Below are 20,282 nucleotides of genomic sequence, written 5' to 3' on the forward strand. Positions count from 1 at the left end.
TGTGATTTAATTGGCCCTTGATTTTGGTACCAAAGAATAATTAGAAGAAAGAGGAACACCATCTTGAATCTGGGATTGAATAGTGAAAATTATATGTTTTCTTAAGGGCTTACTTACACTTTACTTAATCGGTGATGTGTTTGATATTTTTATATGAATTATCTTAATTCTTACAACAACCCTGTGAAGTAGGATTCACCTAATCTTACGGGTCGATGAAAGATATCTGGAGAGATTTCGTGATTTCCCTGTTTCTTACAGCTGAAAGGTAGAGAGCTGGGATTCATATCACTTCTGCCTGAGCCCAAAGCTCATTTTTGTAACCATTAAGCTCTAATACCTGAAGTAAATCCAGAAGGTAATTTTGAAAAAGCTTATTGAGAGCTTTGTGGTTCCCTGAAAGCCTTACGATTATCCTAAGTAAAAAGCCAAGAGCCTGGATTCTAAAATCAGGCTATCTGGGTTCCAATTCTGGCTCCACCATTTACTACAGAAGAAACCTTGAATAACCTCTTTGTGTCTCAGTTTCCTCATCTGTAAAACAGGAAGACAAAGAGTGGGTACCTCACAGGGCTGCTGTGAAGAGTGAATGAATTCATGCATGCAAAGCATTTAGAACAGTGCTTGGTACACAGTAAGAGCTGTGTGTTTGCTATTGTATCAGCAACCATCAAGCATTTTCAGAAAAGGGATTTCTAAAACACCTAAATAAGGAGGAGTATTTCTAACCATGCTGTTTCTTTTGACCCTAAACATTTCTGTTCTTATGTATATACTTAACAGATTAGTGACAAATACATGTTTGTATTAGTGTTCTTTTTAAAAATAAGAGCTTTAATGAGATATACTTCACCCATTTAAAGTGTAATTCAGTGGTTCATAGTATATTCATAGATTTTAGAACAATTTTAGAACCAAACAACTTGGGTTTTCCAAGTTAGTTACCATTCATTTGCTTTCTAAACTTTTAAGTTTATATCCTTCCTAGAACAAAATGTTTGAAAATGACTGTTGGACAAACGTGTATTTTGGATACATTCATTTCTTTGATCTCAAAAGTCTGTTTTATTTTTTTCATAGCTCTGTTAATGAATGCATGTGTTGGTGCCGAAGTTGCAATGTCAAATGCCTACAGGGGCCAGGCAGGTGTTTTGGCTCCTCTCACTTGGTCAAAATCCTGAACAGGTCAGGGTCAGAAAGAGTTAAGTTTGGGAGAAATCCGGAGCCATAACACGTGTGTCCCATTTGCCACCTTATGGGAGGAGAACACTTGTTCCTGGCCAGACGCAGCAGCTGCAGTGGGGTGGAGATCAATGTGACACAAGGGGGTGAGATAGAGCGCCTGGAGGGTCCCCACCTGCTGTTCCCGACGGCTTGAACTTGAGGGGACGGTTTCGGAAGTTCCTGTGTGTCCCCAGTGAGGAACACGGAAAACAGGTGAGAGATGCAAGTCAGGGGCATTGCCATGGAACCACCTTGGGTGAGAGGCAAAGTAACACAATGCACAGCCTGCATCGTTGACTACCTGTGCCGGGGCCAGATGGAGCACATATCTGACAAAGGATCCCTGACTCCAGGAAAGCCGAGCTGAGAGTTTGGAGGTGGTAGTGGGGGTGGGATTATTGCCTGGCCCCAACTATGTTAAGAAAACAGACCACAGATCACAACTGAAACCAAGGATTTCAACAGTGCATACAAGCAGGACCTCAGGAGACCAGCACCCCCTGCCTTCCTTAGGATGTTCTCTAAATGGTTTCCTCCTGGAGATGCCATCTTGGAAAAAGGAAGAGGTGGTGAACCATTGAGGCTGAGAAACAGCCGTGATGGACTTTCCACCTTCAATTTGACTGAATATTGATCTGAAAGATATATTTAAATTGAAAGGACTCTGTCGAAGCAAGTGAAACTTTTAATTTGAAAGTAACTGAATTACCTTTAACTACTAAATCTCAATGCTTCTCCTATCAGCAGAAATTTTGTGCTCATACGAAAGAGTAATGAGGGCCGGGCTTGGCGGCTCACACCTATAATCCCAGCACTTTGGGAGGCCGAGGCAGGTGGATCACAAGGTCAAGAGATCGAGACCATCCTGGCCAACATGGTGAAACCCTATCATCTACTAAAATACAAAATTTAGCTGGGCATGGTGGCACACACCTGTGATCCCAGCTACTTGGGAGGCTGTGGCAGGGGAATAGCTTGAACGTGGGAGGTGGAGGTGCAGTGGGCCGAGATGGTGCCATTGCACTCCAGCTGGGCGACAGAGCAAAACTCTTATCCAAAAAAAAAAAAAAAAAAAAAAAAAGAGTAATGAGTTTCAAAATCTGAAGAAGCCACATTTATCTTAAAATATTTGAGTTGTTAGTGCACATGTTAATATGATTGGGTTCTCTCATTGAAAGGTTGATTTTATCTGAATTCAATGAAGGCTACTTCATTAGTATTTTTAAAATATTTTATGTATTTATTATGTTTGTTGCATCTAGTGGCATAATTGTTTGAATACAAAACTAAAGAAATTCAGGGAATTTCTCCCTGATATGCACTGTAATAGTTAAAACAGATACAGACAACTAACTGCAGATTATGTTAGAATACAAGATTGTTATTTGGTATTTACCACAATTGCAAAATCAACATGTCAAGGAAAGACAATTAGACTCCTTCAAATCTCTTGATGTTTACATGTTTGATGGCCATAATATACATGTCGATTGTGGAGCAGGACATACAAAAAATTATTGCTTTAAATACCATTATTGCTAGCCCCAAAGATAAAAAGAGTTGCAGAACATAGCTAACTGTGTTTTTGTCACATAGCAGGTGTTTGCCTCCCATTCCTTTTCCTCAATAAACAATAGCAGAAAGATCTAAAGCCTTGACTTTAGATTTGGAGTTGACAATATGCACAATCCTTCTGCCCAAAGCCATGAATGTCTTCCTGTGTAAGTGTGCGTAGGTGCATGCGTTCGTGCCCCGCTTGGAGACACTTAAGCTTTGGGATACAGAGTGACGGTGTCATAGCCCTCTGGGGGCTTTGTGCGGGCTCTTGCGTGGGCTTCGCAGTACAGCTCCCCTTCTATGAAGAAATAGCCCTTTTGCTTGAGGTTGAGGTTGCAGTCAGCACACACGAAGCACTCAGGGTGCCGGTACTTGTCCCGTGCCTTCACCACTGCACCGCTGTTGGGGAAGAAAATGGGCTCAAGTTAAAAAATCATGGAGTCAAAATATGAGACAAAGGAGAGGGCCCAACAGAGAAGGCAGGTGTTCTCTATTTCAGTCAGGAAACAATGGTCTCTAGCTGTGAAAGCACGCACAGCTGTGAAACTGTATGTAATTGTCATGGAGATCTAGGATATCCACGATAAACCATCCCATGTTTCTCTCTGATGTGGATGTGTGAATATTTTTCAGATTTTCAAATGAGTACTTTATAGATATTTGTAGGATCCTACTTCATGATCTTTCTCCAACGTTTCTTTGAAGAGGGAGACACGATGGGGACCAGACCAACACCTCTGCAAAAGATTCTGCTTTTGACAAGGGTGGTTGTCTACTCAATGAACAGTCTCTCTGGTTACTTTCTGTCTGGGTGGTCCAGCGTCTGTTCAATGCAGCACGAGAAAACAGATCAAAGGGCAGAGATGGAATTCCTTTGGAGTGAGTGGACTGGCTTCTACTGTTAACAGTTTACTCCAATTTAGGCACAATGATTGCCTCTGGTAACATCAGGCACTGTTGTAAAGTGGCTGAGGTGGGCAGATCAACTGAGGTCAGGAGTTCGAGAGCAGCCTGGCCAATATGGTGAAACCCCTCTCTCTACCAAAAATACAAAAATTAACCAGGTGTGGTGGCGGGTGCCTGTAGTCCCAGCTACTGGGGAGGCTGAGGCAGGGGAATCACTTGAACCCAGGAGGCAGAGGTTGCAGTGAGCCAAGATTGTGGCACTGCACTCCAGCCTGGGTGACAGAGCAAGACTCTGTCTCAAGTAAACAAACAAACAAACAAACATAAGGTCCCTTGCAATGGAAGCTGATGGTAGTTTTTCAAAATTTTATTTCATTTTGTGTAACGTAAACTGGGTAAAGATAATGTATTTCAGTTAACATTCTCCTGCTGCCTGTATTTGGTTCCCTGAGTTTATACAGAAGAGGATACTATGTATCCTAAATGTGTACATAGTTAACGTACATTAACAGGGGTAGGAGAGTTTAAAGACTATACACTAACAGGGGTGGGGAGTTTAAAGTGAAGTCATGATTCTTAGAAGCGACTTTTCAACATACCTTTGGGGCATTTTTTTTCACGAGAGCCTATCTGAAATTATAAGTCAAAATAGCCGATTCACGTGATGTGACAATTTGGAGGTATATATAAGGAGTGACAGTCACAGTGTGCTAAATGTTGAGGACCTTACATTTCAAGTTGATGAAGACAAGCTTGGTTTTCATAATTGCCTTTAGTATATAAAGTCCTAAAGTAGAAGAAATGAACTAACGCCAAGCTGTATGGTAAATTCCAGGGTTAAAAATGAAACTTACACTATGCCATTCCCACACTTGTCACAGAGCGGCATCCTCTGTGCCCCGCCGGAGGTGCCGTGGACTTTTGTCACGGGAGCTCTCACACTCCGCGTTCCAGCCGGACGGTCATCTGAAAAACAACACATTTCCATTTATGGCTAGGGAACAGCTGGCTGCAGCATGGGCTTAGCTTCTATTTTAAAGTGTGCACTTTAACCTCCGGAATTCTTAAGTCGCATCTGCACTGTCATTCCACAAGGAGCAGGGCTGATGCAATCATAAGGGACGCCGTTCCGAAACAGGGCATTACAGAACGGAATTAGTGAAAACGTTAATTTTGTTGTTGCGTTTGGAGGAAGCTGTTACAAAACGCTCAAAGGAGCAGAGGGCATTTCGTTTTATTGTGGCAAAATATTCATAATGTAAAATTTACCATTTTAACCACGTGTTGGGGTGCAATTCGCTGATATTAGTTCATTCATAATGTCGTGCAATCCCTGTCAATATCCATCTCCAGAACTATTTCTTCACTCACAGAAACTCTGTTCCCATCCAACAATAACTCCCCGTCCTCCGGCTCATAGCCCCTGGCAACCTCTAGTCTACGTTCCGTCTCTGTGGATTTGCCTATTCTGGATTTTTGAAATAGATAGAATCATACAATATTTGCCCCTTCGTGTCCGGCTTCTTTCACTTCACATAATATTTTCAAAGTTCACGCATGGTGCAGCGGGTGTCAGAATTTAATTCAAGACTGAATAATGTTTCATTGTATGTGTATACTGCATTTTATTTATCCATTCATTAGTCCACGGACATTGGGTGTTTTCCCGCTTTGGGCTATCGCGAATAAGACGAATCCTGGCATATAGAATCTGTTTGAGTCCCTGCTTTCAAGTCTTTTGGGGTATATTACTAGGAGACGGGGGATTGCTGGATCACATGGTAATTCCATGCTTAACTTTTTGAGGAGCTGCCACGCTGTCTCCCAGGATGTCTGGTCCTTTTCACCTTCCCATCGGTAATGCACAGGGTTCCGTTTCTCCACATCCTCACCAATACTTGTGATTCTCCATTTTTTTCCATAGTAGCCATCCTAATGGGATACTTTGCATTTTCCTGTGGCTTTTAAAGGACAGTACATCTCTTTTGGGTATGGAGAAGCATAGGTAAGAGCAGGGGCCCTAGAGGTGACGGGAGTGGGCTGGAGACCCAGGTCTGCTGCTCATTGGCTGTGTGGCCTTGCACAAGGACATCTGCCCATCCCTCAGCCTCTCACTTGCTAAGTAGGACAAACAATAGGCCCACCTCCCTCAGTTCCTGTGGGGACTCAATGATAATGTTTGCAAAATACTTTGCACAGAACACAGAACGTCGTAAGGGTTTTTGAGTGTTGTTTAGTTTTTGATGATGGTGATACTCCAGAGTGGGTGGGGAAGCTGAGAAGTCTGACAACATCCATTTATGGCTACATCTCATGATCTGTAAGCTGAGCTAGCCCTTGAGCACCATTAATGCAACTTGTCTTTGGTATCCTTTTATGACTGGTTTCAGTTGGTGGCTACTTGGACGTGTTCTGGAATCTCCTTTTTTAAACGAGGCACCATGCCTATCCTATCCCTCTGAGCAAAAATTTGTTTGGTTCCCGATTAAAACCAAGTTTTCGACTTCCATTCCCAGTATGTTTGCTGCCCGCCCGTCCTGCCCCTTCCAGTGGCCTCTATCTATACGTTTCAGCAGGTGTCAGCGGCTGCTCACCAGGGCCATCGTCCACCATTCCCTGGAGCACTCTGAAGGAGCCTGACTGACGAGGCTGTGTCGGCTCATTCCGGTTGTCATGGAGCATCCGGTACACGTCCGACTCGGGGGGCACCGAGGCTGTGGGCTCGCTGAAACACAGGCACAGCAGGGAGCATCGTCAGACGCTGGGAGGCACCAGACGTGCAAGAGGCCACAGACATCAGTACGCGGCCATTACTCTATGGACAGCCACTCCTGAACAGATGCCTAGTCTTTTCAAGTCAATCTCTAGTACAGTTAAAAGCAGCATGTGAATTCACATGGCTGCCTTGGAAATGACATTGAACCACAAATCGGAGTCACATCTACACCTCTCCACTTGGCAAAATACTTTGGGAGGAAACTAACAGATAATTGTCAGAAAATAGTAATTAAGAAAAACAAGACTTGAGTCTGATGGCTATATAATGATAGGTGTGAACAAAATTAACGTTTCCCAGAGAAAAGGTAATATACACATGACAGAAAGTGCAGCAGTGAGCACCCACTTAGATTTTCTCAGTCATCAAATTGTCAGTAAAATTCAGATTCACTTTTGATATTAGACGAAAAGCATGTGTTTTAATTTTGTTTTTAGTTTTAAGGCTAATTTGTTTTGTTAACCCCTGGAAATAGCAAGTGTATCATTTTACTTGTAAATTGAAAAAAATTAACCTCTCAGGGTTTGAAAGTCTGTAACGTAGAAACTTACATTTTTATATCTGCTATATTGGCTGCACTGTCTTTTAAAAATAGCCAGATTAATCGCTTCTCGGCCTTTTGGCTAAGATCAAGTGTAAAAATAGCCACATTAAAATTCATTTACAATCATGGCAGCAGCCTTATTTTAACATGCTTTCTACAAATATATTCATAATGGACAATAAAGAAGTTTCATGATAATACTACATGTTAAGCACTAAATACTTTATTATTTTATGTCATTTTATTGCATTAGCTAGAAAAATATTTACTATCTGCAATATTTTTATTACCTATGTCATATTTGCAAAATGCCTTTGAGACATCTTACGCTCTTATTAGTTCAATGCGATTATCCCAAGAGATAGCTTTGGGATACATTATTCAGCACTCCTAAGCATTATAATAATTTAATTTATAAATAGTGATTCTGTAATAGTGAAAAGCAGTAAGATTTTGTCCTATAATAAATCTTTTTAATCAAAATCTTTATGGCAAAAGTGCTCTGAACAAAGAGTTATAACAAAGAAAACATGGGTCAAAAAGAGTCCAGCGAAAATTACATATTTACACTAATAGCCTGAGGGTATTCACCTAAAAAACCTTTATGCACAATAAACATTTTAAATGGGTAAATAATGACCTCTCCACAAGCTGCTATCAGAAGAGAGAAGAGGAATCATCTCATAAAATTCCTCTAAACCTCCCATCTGTTTCCTAATTTTTGACCCCTAAAGGACAGACATAGGGTATACTATTTATACTAGATTATAAATAACTTTGAGAAATATTATGCCAGACGTTTGTAAAGTACATTGTAGCCTTCAAGAGACATACATTTGGTCCTTACAGAATTTCATTTTATTGCTGACACATAAAACTCTACTTAGGTAATTCCTCAAATCACCTTTATCATCAGGCTTAGAAATTTGCAATAAATCCTTAGTATTTCTAAAAAGCTTTTCACATAGCTTTCTTTCAACTAAGACAATGTTAAAAGACACCAGTAAAGTTGACATTGCCCGCATGTTTAGTTAATATGCCCATGGTTCAAAAAGACTCATATTACCTCATCGAAGGTGCTTCCCCTAGGGCTGTTGAAACCTGACCCTGAAGTGTTTCCATAATATTGTCATCTGAGTACAACTGCATAGGTGTATTAAATTGAGCATGTACAATCTTCACACCGGGAAGTTCCATTTCCAAAGGAATGTTAGGGGCCAGCTTAGCCGCAACTTTCAAGTCACCTGGGCAAATGGTACTAACAGTACTGACAGAAGAAGGGGTGCTGCGTCCACTGCCACAGTCAATCCCGGAGGGAGTGCTGCATCCACTGTGTTAATGACCACGTTACACAGAGAGGGCACAGGGGACCAGACAGTCCAGACAGAAGAACACAGAGAACAGGTACAGAGAGGTTAAAAGGAATTGAAGACAAAAGTGAGAGATGAATTACATCAAACTAAAACAAAATGTTTTTGTCACTAGAATTTATTTACAAAGGGAAGATGTGGAAAAACTTGTGATTGAAAAAAGTTTAATGAAATTAAAAGGTGCAGGTGAGGCTGCATTTTTTGGCTCTGTTCTACTGGGCAATGTGTAAGTTGAGGGTTACATGTAGGACAAGTTGTATATGAAGTAAGTAGAAAAGATGCAGCTATCCTCACTTTTTAAAAACAGGCCACATAGTTTAACACTGGTCAATATCACAGACAAAGGATGAAGGAAAATTACATTGGCTGGATATTCTTTTACATTTCTGAAGTACAATGTTTGAAATTAAAATTTTAGTGAACACTGAATATGCAGCATGAAGATGTAATCACATATTTGGGCTCAACATTTCAAAATCAGAAATATATTTCAGTAATACAGTTGCACTATAATTGAATGGTAATTGGTAAATTGTAGGTTGGATGGTAAAGATTATGTTTTAAGGCTATGTTGAAAATATTTTGTTACCATTTTAATATTTTCTATTTTTACTATAATTCTGTGAGGAGTACACTTTAAGACAATTGTTCAGTGGTTTAATACAAACCCTAGAAAAAGCCAATAAATGCTTGTCACCTTGAAAATAACGATTAGAGGAGAAATAAGGTGGGTTTTCACTCTTTCGATGCTTATATTTTTTACATAGCTATTTTGTGCATAATTTCAGAAGCACATATATATTCCCATGCATATTTCCCTTTTCCTTTTAAAGATAAATTTCAGGGACTTATGAAAACATCAAAGGCCAGTCATGCAAATCGAAGACTAGGGAGATTTCACATTCTATCGGAAACTGGATAGGTCAGTTAGCAATGGACATACCAGTGACTAAAAAGTCATTTCCCCACGTGCATGACAGATACTAAAAGATTTTTGAAAAAAAAAAAAAAAAAAAGCATAGTCATTTAAGACAAAGCAAAAAGAAATATTAGTTATTAATGTCAACATTTATCATACTTTCCCGTTAGTGTTGCCGTAAGCTCGACAGAGAATGGATGTATGTGGTGTGCTTGCATCTAAGTCTCCAGTCTCAAGTCCGGTCCATATCTGCATTTACTCTCTAGAGGTATTAATGCTAACTTCAGCCTATAAACAGATAAGAAAGCAAAAGGATACTGGGCAGTAACTTCTTCCCCTCCAGCAATGTTGCAGCCTGATTAGTCTGGAGAACCCAGATCACCAAATGGGTTGAAAGATTTTTTGTCTTGTGTTACCCAGTTTAACTACTACATAATCTAAACCGGACAGGTAAATACGGGCTTGCTCCTTCACCTCCTGCCTTTTGAGAGCCTGTTGAAAAACCCAATCTGTGCATTGTTTAGATCACATACCAAAACGTCTGGTGGCCTATTTACCATTTTTGTAGGGTCCACACTATACTGATTCTTAAAACGGACTTCAGCTGGTAAACGACCATGAGTAAATTTTCAGTTGTACTGAAGTTTAGTCAGGATCATATGGATTTAACCTGAGTGTAATGAAGCTTATGAAATCATAGTTTAGGGATTTGAAATCCAGAGTTAAATCTTGGGAGACTTCCGCCTCCAAATAATGAACCTATTCAACACGCATTTATAACTACTATAACCCTACTGTGTGCCACACATAGTGCCCATGCTGGGCAGATAAACAATGACCAATTTAGAACTTACAGTTACGCTGTGTGTTACAGTGGTTATTCGTAATATTTTGCTGCTATGAAAGTCATGTTAACTTCTGACTCCTCCAAAACTTAACTACCAATAGCCTACTGTTCAACGGAAGTTTTACAGAAAAACAGTCTATTAACACATAAATAGACTATCTATTTATATTTTACGCATGCATGGCAAATTTTTTTCTTAATTTTTTTGATATTTCAAGGCTATAGTTTGTGACTTTTTTCAAATTGTCACAAATCTCCAAAAAATTTTCCAACATACTTATTGGAAAAGAATCCACATATAAGCAAACTTGCACAGTTCAAACCCATGTTCTAAAGGTCAACAGTATATGCATATTTGTGTACTATGTAATTTTAGTTAAGCATGCACTGTGTCTTCTATTTCATTTCTCAATCTATTTAGGGGCCCATGTCTATTGAATAAATGAGAAATGAACCCTAAGCAAACAAGGATGAACTTTTATAAATTTCTGCGCCAATTTAAGAAGATCTTTTAAACTGATCCTTTAAAGAAATGAGTTTTCATGGATTCTAGTCAGTGGATATCACTGGGGATAGCATCGTGGGTCACCACAACCTGTTCCTGATGACCTGGAAAGGTAGGTGCTAATGAGATTCCTGAGGTCGACTTAGTGACTTACTTGGCAAGGCCACTTGTAAGGTTGATAATGCAGTCAATTACTTCATGCCCAGATACGTCATTTGACAGATTGCTAATTTCTCTGGGGTGTGTAGACATTTTGGGACATGCTTCTGGAAGCAACGTATTAAAAAACCACTCATAGGATTGTATTTATCATTTGGATTGGAAATATCTTACATATGTATTCAATTGTAGCATTAGCCTTAAAAAATTTACATATTTGCATATGAAAACACCAGTCTTTTGAAAGGTTTCAGCTTTGATGAAGTAATTAAAAGAACCATAGCGAATAGTAAAACCCCAGGGAAATTAACCTGTTAACTATTTAGCATGTCCAGCTTACTTTTTTTTTTTTGAGACAGAGTCTCACTCTGTCACCCAGGCTGGAGTGCAGTGGCACAATCTCGGCTCACTGCAACCTCCACCTCCTGGGTTCAAGTGATTATCATGCCTCAGCCTCGTGAATAGCTGCAATTACAGGCGTTCACCACCATGCCTGGCTAATTTTTCTATTTTTAGTAGAGATGGAGTTTCACTATGTTGGCCAGGCTGGTCTGGAACTCCTGACCTCAGGTGATCTGCTCACCTCAGCCTCCCAAAGTTCTGGGACTGGGACTACAGGTGTAAGCCACCGTGCCTCCGTAGTAGCATGTCCAACTTACCTTTGATTAAAAAAGTTCATTAATAGTGTAGTTATAGGGTGTCTATAGTGTTAACAACAATTATTTGTATATTTCAAAATAACTAGAAGAGTGGATTTGGAACATTCAAAGCACAAAGAAAATGCTTGCTCGAGGTGATGGATACCCAATTACCCTGATTTGATCATTACACATTATATGCATGGATCAAAACAGCACGTGTAGCCCGTAAACATGTACAAGTAATATGCATCCAAAGAACTACATTTGTTTCAAAAGTTACAAACAAACGTAGCTGTAGGTTGGTATGGAGCCACTCGCAATTCCACCCTGATGAGGAATAGTTTGGTGGGAACAAAAAATTCAGAAGTTACGGCAAATAGTGAGGAGGCACCGGACGAGAAGAAGGAATTTGGGGCCATTCTTAGAATTCTTTAAGATTTGTGTACTGGCACCCGTTTTTTTAAAGCAAATCCTCTCATTTCTGCTTCTCTGTTCCTCTCTTCCAAATTCAGCGATATTAAAAGGTGTTATTTACAAATGACAACATTATGAGTGGCTTGCCATTATCACTATGCTGAAGGTAAAATGAAAAAAAATTTTTAAAAGGTGATTATACACTAGGATTCTCTGACTTTCCTGACTTTTTATAAAGTTAACTGTCACAGGTCTCTAGTGAAGGCAGGATATGTGTTACTCTAACGTACCACTTTATTCAAGCCTTCTGGAGGCCTAAAGCTTGTGTTGGTGGACTTGGTCACACTGACCGAAAAGAAGGCAAGTTATTCGTTTTACTAGGCTTCTTCGGGAAGTTGTGTATATTCAACAGTGAAACATCCTACGTTGCATCACTTTCACTTTCTCATATCACTATCATTTGAACTTCACACCCGGCGTTTTGTTCCTGGGCTTGGGTTGGGGTGGGGGAGCTGCTGAAAGTGGAGGAACAGGGAAAAGATGCAGAGGAAAACAGAATGGGAGCAAGGGAACACAGGGAGAGAAGGAGGAAGGGACTGGAGAGCTGCCAGCGCGGGGAGCGGGACGCCTCTGGACTCGCCTTGCCACTCACTGGGGAAATGCTGTGCACCCTCAGGTTTTGATTCCTTTATCCAAGGAGCGTTTATGTTGTCTATTTATAGATGGTCGCTTATTTTGTCTCATTTCTAGGCGCTGGGGATACAACGTTGAGCCAGTCAGACCAGGCCCCTGCGGACCCTGAGCTCACTGTCTAGTGGGGAAAGATGTGTTTGCTCAGGGTAACCTGCTAAGGCCTTCCTCCTGCTCCTCTGGTCCAGGGCTCCTTTCTGGATATGATATCACAAGAACTGTCTGCTATAGTTTGAGACAATCATCAGGCTCTGCCGGTAGCTTACTGCAGGGTCTGCACATGGAAATCATATACAAGGGATGACCCACCATCCGCAGCTTACGATAGGAGTCATAAGCTTGGGTGTCTACAGGGGCCAGGAGGTCACACATGTATGAAAACGGGCCAGGCATCACACGCTTAGGAGTGATTTGCATTTTGACAGATGGTGAGTTTAAATGTTCTGTCTAAAGGCACTTAAATTCTTCTTCTTTTTTCTAAACAAGAGGGTTAAATAAAACATGCCTGCCAACTAAATCCACTTATGGGCCACCAGTTTGCAACACCTGTGGTAAATCATATTCAATGTTCCTGTCAATCCAACCAGCCTAACCACCAGCCTCCTTCCTGCGGGCTGACTGGCTCAGCTGAGGTCAGAGGGATGGAGCTGAGGTTTCCTGAAGTCACTGTTTCCGGATGTGGCAGCACAGGGCACTCTTTTCTTTCCCTTTAGGTTGGCGCTCAATTTCTAGGGAAGATATTTGAAAAGGATGACGTGAAGACCATCAGTTTCTCTACTGAGAGATGAGAAGGAAGAGCTCATTCCTTGTCACTGCAGCTTGTTTACCTGATTCCTTGCCTCTAACCGGGGCTGGCTTCCATGCCTGCTCCTTCTGGCAGGGTTTTCCTGACCTGGGACAGACATACCGGCTGCTCGACTCAAAGGTCATGGTGTCCTGGATGGGATCCCCAGAGCCTCAGGGGTGTTCACTATAAATACACGTGGTGATTGCATAAAATTTCACAGCTCTGTAATCTTGTCAATATTTACTTTTGAAAATGAAAGCTATTTGGCTTCTGTTCTCTGCTAAGTGAGTTTGTTTCTTTTTGCTTTTGAAATAAGCTGCGCAATGAGAAAAGCCACTCCAAACATCTACATGTTACTTTTCCTGGTGATTAGTAAGCACTGATTTAAGCATGCACTGCAGACTTCACAATCTCAGAGCTTATGACCTGCTTCGGCCCGGGATTATGAAAGGTTTGGGCCGAATATTGTGCTTGTGTTCAAAGTAGTTCACATCCTGTAAAAACAAAGTGTTAAAAAGACCCCTCAGTGGAAGATGAATACTTTTTCAGATAAAATCAAATGAATGATTATTGTACAGAGAAGATTATTTAAGAAAGGTGATGACGGAATCAGGATGATCTCTTCTTTTCAACCATCTATTCACTAAATGGTCAGGCACTGGCAGATTGGGCCCCACCACAATTAGAAACATGTTCTAGATGCTTGTCTTTAAAAGAGAAATCCGACAGTGCCTTTAGGAAAGTAAAAATCAAACAGCAAGAGCTGGACGTTCGAAAAGAAAAGCAACATACTATTACTGTTAGGTACACTGTAGTCAGAATAGAGTCCAGTACTTACTTTTGAGGTGAGCTAGGAATGAGACCCCGCAGCTGTCCGTGAAGTGCGTCTTGTATATTGCTAGTTGAATAGAGCCCAATTGGTGAGTTATAGGAAGCGCTCACTACCTGTCTTTTGTCATCAATGTTTGCAGCTGCAACAAAAGGCTGGGCCCTTCTGTTGTGCGCGGTACCAATGGGTTTGAATTCCTGTACAACGGCAGACAAAATACACAGAGCCACACAGCGCACAAGAAAGCCATTAACAAGCAAAACCAGCATCACTACTGTTAATAAAGGCATCTTTATCCATGACGAGATGGATGGAAAGATTAGAGGAGGGGTTAGCCGAAACTTTTCCATGGTTTTCTCTGAACTTCACATGTGCTATATATATTCATCGATCCAATGTTAAGGGTGAAAAGGAACTGGCCTTATTTAAAATGTTATAAAATAACTCAAACATTGCATCTCTTATATGCCCCTACTGGCTTCTTCATCTATAGCTTTGAGAAATTCTAATGACTCATTTGAATTCAGACATTTTGTGTCAGAAATGAGATTTTTGGCTTGGAAAATATACTTAACGTTTTCTCAAGTAGAATTTACATATGTTCTCTCTTCTATTAATGTATTGATAAACTTTCCCCCACTTTGAGAAGTGGAACAAAACAAGGGGAGTGCGCATTCATGAATAACCAACTACACTGAAGCACATAAACTACGCCAGGTAAAAATTCATTTTTAAAAACGCCTTCAAAAAGAAAGTTCTTAACTTGGATTAAGCTATAATGTTAATGAAAGAAGGAAAAACATACATAACCCCCGCTTTTTTATTGCGATGATTTCATGTTGTATGTTTGAAGACCTCTTCATGTTTACAGTAATCCCCTAAAGACTAAAGTCAGCAATTCAGAGAGAGAAAATGTGTATGATTTACAGAAGGGTTTTCACTTTATTCCTTGGGAAAAGAACCAAACAGCAGAGCCCTGAACCCTGAGTCTGAAACATGTCTGAATGATCTGAAATGCTATATTATTTTTTTTTTTTAATGTGGGAATCATGTTTTCCAGTTTTTGTACAGATTGATAATTTTGTCAAGCGTTTGAAACTTTTTTCTTCTAAATAACAGAAGAAAACCAAAGGGAATTGCTCAATTACAAGTCAGCTGATTCTCTTTCCAAATCTTTTCTTTTTTTAATTTTTATTTACTTATTATTTTTGAGATGGAGTTTCACTCTTGTCACCCAGGCTGGAGTGCAGTGGCATGATCTTGGCTCACTGCAACCTCTGCCTCCCAGGTTCAAGTGATTCTCCTGCCTCAGCCTCCAGAGTGGCTGGGATTACAGGCGCGCGCCACCACACCCAGCTAAATTTTGTATTTGTAGTGGAGACAGGGTTTCACCATGTTGACCAGGCTGGTCTGGAACTCCTGACCTCAGGTGATCCACCTGCCTCGGCCTCCCAGAATGCTGGGATTATAGGCGTGAGCCACCTCACCCAGCCCCACATCTTTCTATTTGGCAGAATTAGTAAGATAAATCTTTCTAAGAATATTTTCCCTTATACATTCATATCAACTTCATTTACATTTGTGAATGTGACATCAGTGTTCCAGATGTGAAATAATACAAACATATATAATTATTTGAAATAAAACTGGAAAGAGATTATTGTCTTTAAAACATTAAAAGATCCTGAAATATTTATTTTTTTCTTCTTTTCATTTCAGATAAGTTGTGGCTTATGCTTTTCTGTTAGAAAACAGACTGTCAAAAGAAAAAAAAAAGAAGGAGGAGGAGGAAAGAAAAGGGAGTGCCCCTCTTCCCTAGGGTCCCTTAGACCAGAGTTTTTCATAGATGAATCTTGTGCTTGAGAATATGAACAACTTCCTGTAGGGGCCCCAGCTACAAAATGCTTTCTTTCAGTTCTCCTGAGCAGGAAGTCATCACAAGTATTCCTTCTTCTGCTATCTAGGCCTATTGGCAAAGTTTGTTTCAAAAATAAAAAGTTATGCCAGGGCAGTGGGGTGCAGCTTCAAATCCTAGCCTAGGCGTCTTTGACTCTACCAGCCCCAGAGCTCACGGGACCTGAGAATCTGTGATCAGGTAAAGGGCAGCTTTTCTCTCACCAGCCTTGGACAGCATATTTTAACAGCCTCCCGAACTCAAAAGAAGGTCTGAGTTGAATACAAGGTAGCCTATAATTCTCTAGTGTGACTGAGTTGCCTGATACCTTGTTCACTTAACTTTCTTTCTTCATAATAGCTCACGGCCAGGGAGTTGATGGGGTAACATTATTGTAGCTACTATTAGCAGAATGACCAGAACGACCAAATGTAGCTTTAGAAAAATGCCTATCCTAGAGCCTGTGAAGACTGTGTAGCTAAACATTTGTAAATGCTGTGATCTAATTGTTTTAGCTGATTTAGTAGTGAATTTGGATTGGCTGAGTTCTGTGATTCGCCAGTATAATTAGCCATTATGACGGCATGAAAAACTAGAAATAATTGTAAGTAGTGACAATGGCCATGATTCAAGTCGTTTTGATATGAGAGAACCCAGTGTGCTAATTGCCTAATTGCCTAGTTTAGTTTTGGTGGATTATAAGTCTCTCAGGCTAATTAAAGAATCAGGCAGTACTGAATCACTTAAGTTTTGTGGAGCTTAGCTTTTTTTTTTCCTCTTTTTTTAAACAAAGTAAGGTCTGCCTTAAAGTCTTGGTAAATAGAATTGAATTTATAAAAACTATTTAACATAATATAATGGCTTTATGGAAAAATACCTCTGCCCTTTTTCCATCTTAGCCTTAAGATGATAAATAAATATAGGTAGTGTTGTCCTGTAAATGAGGCAACTTCTCTGAAAATATTCGTATATTAATAATCTCTAGTAGAATTTCTGAAGAGCAGCATGTAAGTTAATCAGCTCCAAGCAATTTCTTTGCAATTTGCTATTTTGGTTATATATATATTGCAAAGGTCACAAATGCATAATTTGTTTAAAAAAAAAACCCCAAAAAAATCCAACAACCTCTATTTTACATTCAGATCATAAAAGGAAGTGTTTCTAATACATGCTACAAACATTTTGATTTAGGCTTTGCAAAGCATTAGTTTATGGGCTTTTAGAGTCATTCCAAAAAGCACAATGAAATGTATACACCAAAAGTTAACAAGAAGTTTAAGTAGGGCACTCAGAGGCAACATTCTATCCAAGGCTTACATCATTGTTGATGGTCAAATGTAATCAAAAGACAAAACCAATTAGAAGTCTGCTGTTCTACTTCAATTCATTTTTATTTTTCCTGGAAAAATCATAAGTAACTGAAAATACCAGTAAAAAAAGGCGTGTATAACAGTTACTATATATAGTCCAGCTCTTGCGTTTATTCTATCCAGACAAAACCACTCAAATAATTCTTATTTCTTAGGAATTCAATATGTAGTTATTCCCATTAATTGATACATTTAAAATTTTTATTTTAAATGCCAGAGGCTTATATAAAGCAATAACATTTTGAATTAACGACATGCTAGAGCTGCCCCAGTGAGAGCTAATAACTTGTTAGAAGTCTGCTGATGTTGAGGGTGCCCCCATGGATGGCAGTCTCCCATGTCCTTGGCATGACCTCAGACATGACAGCAAAGACTTCACTTTTTAACTTCTCACTTGGAGACTGCTCACAGATAAAGACTCAGATAATCTTTACTATTCAAAATCATCTAAAGCAGAAATAGTGTGATTCATATATATACGCATATATAAATATATACACATACGTATTTATATACCATATGTATACATATGTATAGGTAAAATCAAATCATATGTACATGAAAAAATGGTGGGGACATACAAGAAACAAACTCTGTGAAGTGATCTTATATTTGATCAAGCCATGATGAAGAAATTATATTTCATCACGTTTGAAATTTATAATCACTCCCTCCTCATACTCACTTGCCAAATGAACAGTAAAGTCACCCTTATGATATTTTTTCTCCAGTGAGCAGTTTCAAGTGTTTCCCATCTCCCACTGGGAAGAGTTTGAGGAAATGGTGATTATGAAAGCTTGTTTTATATGAGCTGCCTTCCAGTTATTAAAACCCTGTAGATTAAAGCTGATTTTATGAAAATATAAATAAATGACTTTATCCCATCCTCTTCTTGGCCGTGTATGTAAACTCATGTTCATTGTGAGGATGAAGATGGTGAGGATGCAATCCTTTTTATGGAAATGGAGACAGCTTTCTTCTTGTTTTGATAGGAACCATTTTTGCTTCTGAAAAGCATCTTTCTTGTATTGTGATAGGCACAGTATACCTTTGAGTTGTTCAACTAACATTAAGCACATATGAGGGTTATGGTTTGAGAATGTAAGCTTTGAAGAAGGACAAAGAGCTTCACTAACATACTCTTAGTAAGGAGCAATGCTTTGTACTGAAAAATGAACCATTGAACCATTTTGTCTATTATTGTACAGAAAAACAGATTGTATTCAGGATCGCATGGAAGGCATTTATTTAGGTGCTAGGAGTTGATCTAAAAAACACTTAATGTGCCCTTTAAGCCTAAAATTCAAGTCTAAATTCATAAAAACAAAACTTAGCTATATGATGATAGCATGGAAAAAATTTTTAAATCTAGATATTAACATTTTATGTCAGCTATTCCTATAACTGTATAAGAAAGTGACTCCCTAACTTAAACCTCTGCACAGGGAATAAACCAGAAATAAACAAGCTAACATTTTATTATCTGTGGCTGGGCTTGGATGGTAGAATACAGTTTTTTCCCCAACAAATAGTTATTTAAATGAAAAAGGTTTTATTTTATTTTATTTTATTCCAATGTCAAAGGTCACATAACTTACAACAAAAGTTTGACTTGGGTTGAGAAACAAAATCTCAGATTTCATATTGCTCAAAGGCATTTTGTTATTCATTTGCAATGACATCTTGAAGCATGATATATTAATGACATTTGTTTCTCTAGCTGACACATATTCACTGTCCACAAGATTGCTCTATTTGCAGAGTTGTCATTTTGATAAAAAAGAAAAAGACATCTTTTTTTGCATAGCTTTGTATGACTTAGAAAAACAAAAAAAAACCCTATACCCACAGCTCCGCTTTCCTCCAGTCCACAAGTGAAACTCACAGTTCGACTTTGATCAGCATGCTTTGTTCTAGTTTACTCTACAGGATTTTTGAATAGAGGGGGATACACTGACATTTGGTTATTTTTGTGTAGGGAATGCCTGTCCTGAAGTGCCAAGCTGCATGAACTGGCCATGCAGAAATCTGGCCTGAGAGTCTCATAAGGAGTAGAAACGCTTCGGTTCATTAGTAGAACTGAAATTATTCTTATCTTGGAGCGTTTCAGACACTGGCCTCTGGGAGAGAATGTCAGTAAGAATCAGTCATGACGCAAACTAATGGAATGATTAAAGGTTCCATCTGACTGGCTGCTCCAGCCCTTAACCTCATCTCAACCTTAAAAAAAAAAAAACAATTTTATCTCCTTTTTTCTCATTTTTAGTATCATAACGATTCATATTTTCTAACTCCTAAATGTAGGACACATGGGGTAATACATGACAAGAGGTCAGAGTATTTAAAATTAGGATTATGCCTTAAAATTGCATCCATAGAATAACCATAGTCAAATAAATCAATACTCATAGACTTGCAAAAGAAGCCTCTTCTAGAGCTACAACTTGGGAATTACCCTTAAACTGCAATTCTGGAGAGATGTCAGCAAAGTGCGCACTCCGTCGTGGTCTAAACTCACTTCGTGCTTAGTAAATACTTGCCAAATGACCTGACATGCCAGGGTGAGGGAGGTAACCATGATTAAGCATCACTGGGGGTTTGGTACTTTGGACAAATCTGTCTAACTGGCCTCATTTCTTACGTCTTATATTAATGAAACTGGATTTAAAAATTAGGAGAAATTCTTCATGGAAAAGTAAGTTGCAAAGGGTGCGGTACAATATTGGATGTGTGCTGCGTGGGGAAAGGAAATGCAGAGTCCCATCGGCTGGTCCAGGTAATGAAGAGAGGCTGAGTGGTCCACAGATGTGCGTGTATGAGCTCTAACTTTTTTTTTTTTTTTTTTTTTTT

The 20,282-nt window shown here is 39.4% G+C and overlaps 1 protein-coding gene across 2 annotated transcripts in view; it reads right to left on the reverse strand.

Moving 5' to 3' along the window:
* Window positions 1-2,441: 2,441 nt before the first annotated feature.
* The window catches only part of PDLIM3 (PDZ and LIM domain 3), a 38,844-nt gene continuing 21,003 nt past the window's right edge, over window positions 2,442-20,282 (reverse strand). Inside the window, exons 4-8 of one of the 2 annotated variants that reach the window (XM_017506933.2) lie at window positions 13,766-13,833; window positions 8,074-8,337; window positions 6,282-6,412; window positions 4,542-4,653; window positions 2,442-3,180 (exon numbers count right to left, since the gene is read on the reverse strand). In XM_017506933.2, the coding sequence (XP_017362422.1) occupies window positions 2,991-3,180; window positions 4,542-4,653; window positions 6,282-6,412; window positions 8,074-8,337; window positions 13,766-13,833 (765 nt within the window). In that variant the 3' untranslated portion in view covers window positions 2,442-2,990. Of the gene's footprint in view, window positions 3,181-4,541; window positions 4,654-6,281; window positions 6,413-8,073; window positions 8,338-13,765; window positions 13,834-14,177; window positions 14,366-20,282 lie in introns of both variants that reach the window. The other variant, XM_017506934.2, reaches the window with a different exon arrangement.

The sequence above is a fragment of the Cebus imitator genome, unplaced genomic scaffold (genome assembly GCF_001604975.1).
Source record: "Cebus imitator isolate Cc_AM_T3 unplaced genomic scaffold, Cebus_imitator-1.0 Scaffold365, whole genome shotgun sequence".
Lineage (NCBI taxonomy): Eukaryota > Metazoa > Chordata > Mammalia > Primates > Cebidae > Cebus > Cebus imitator.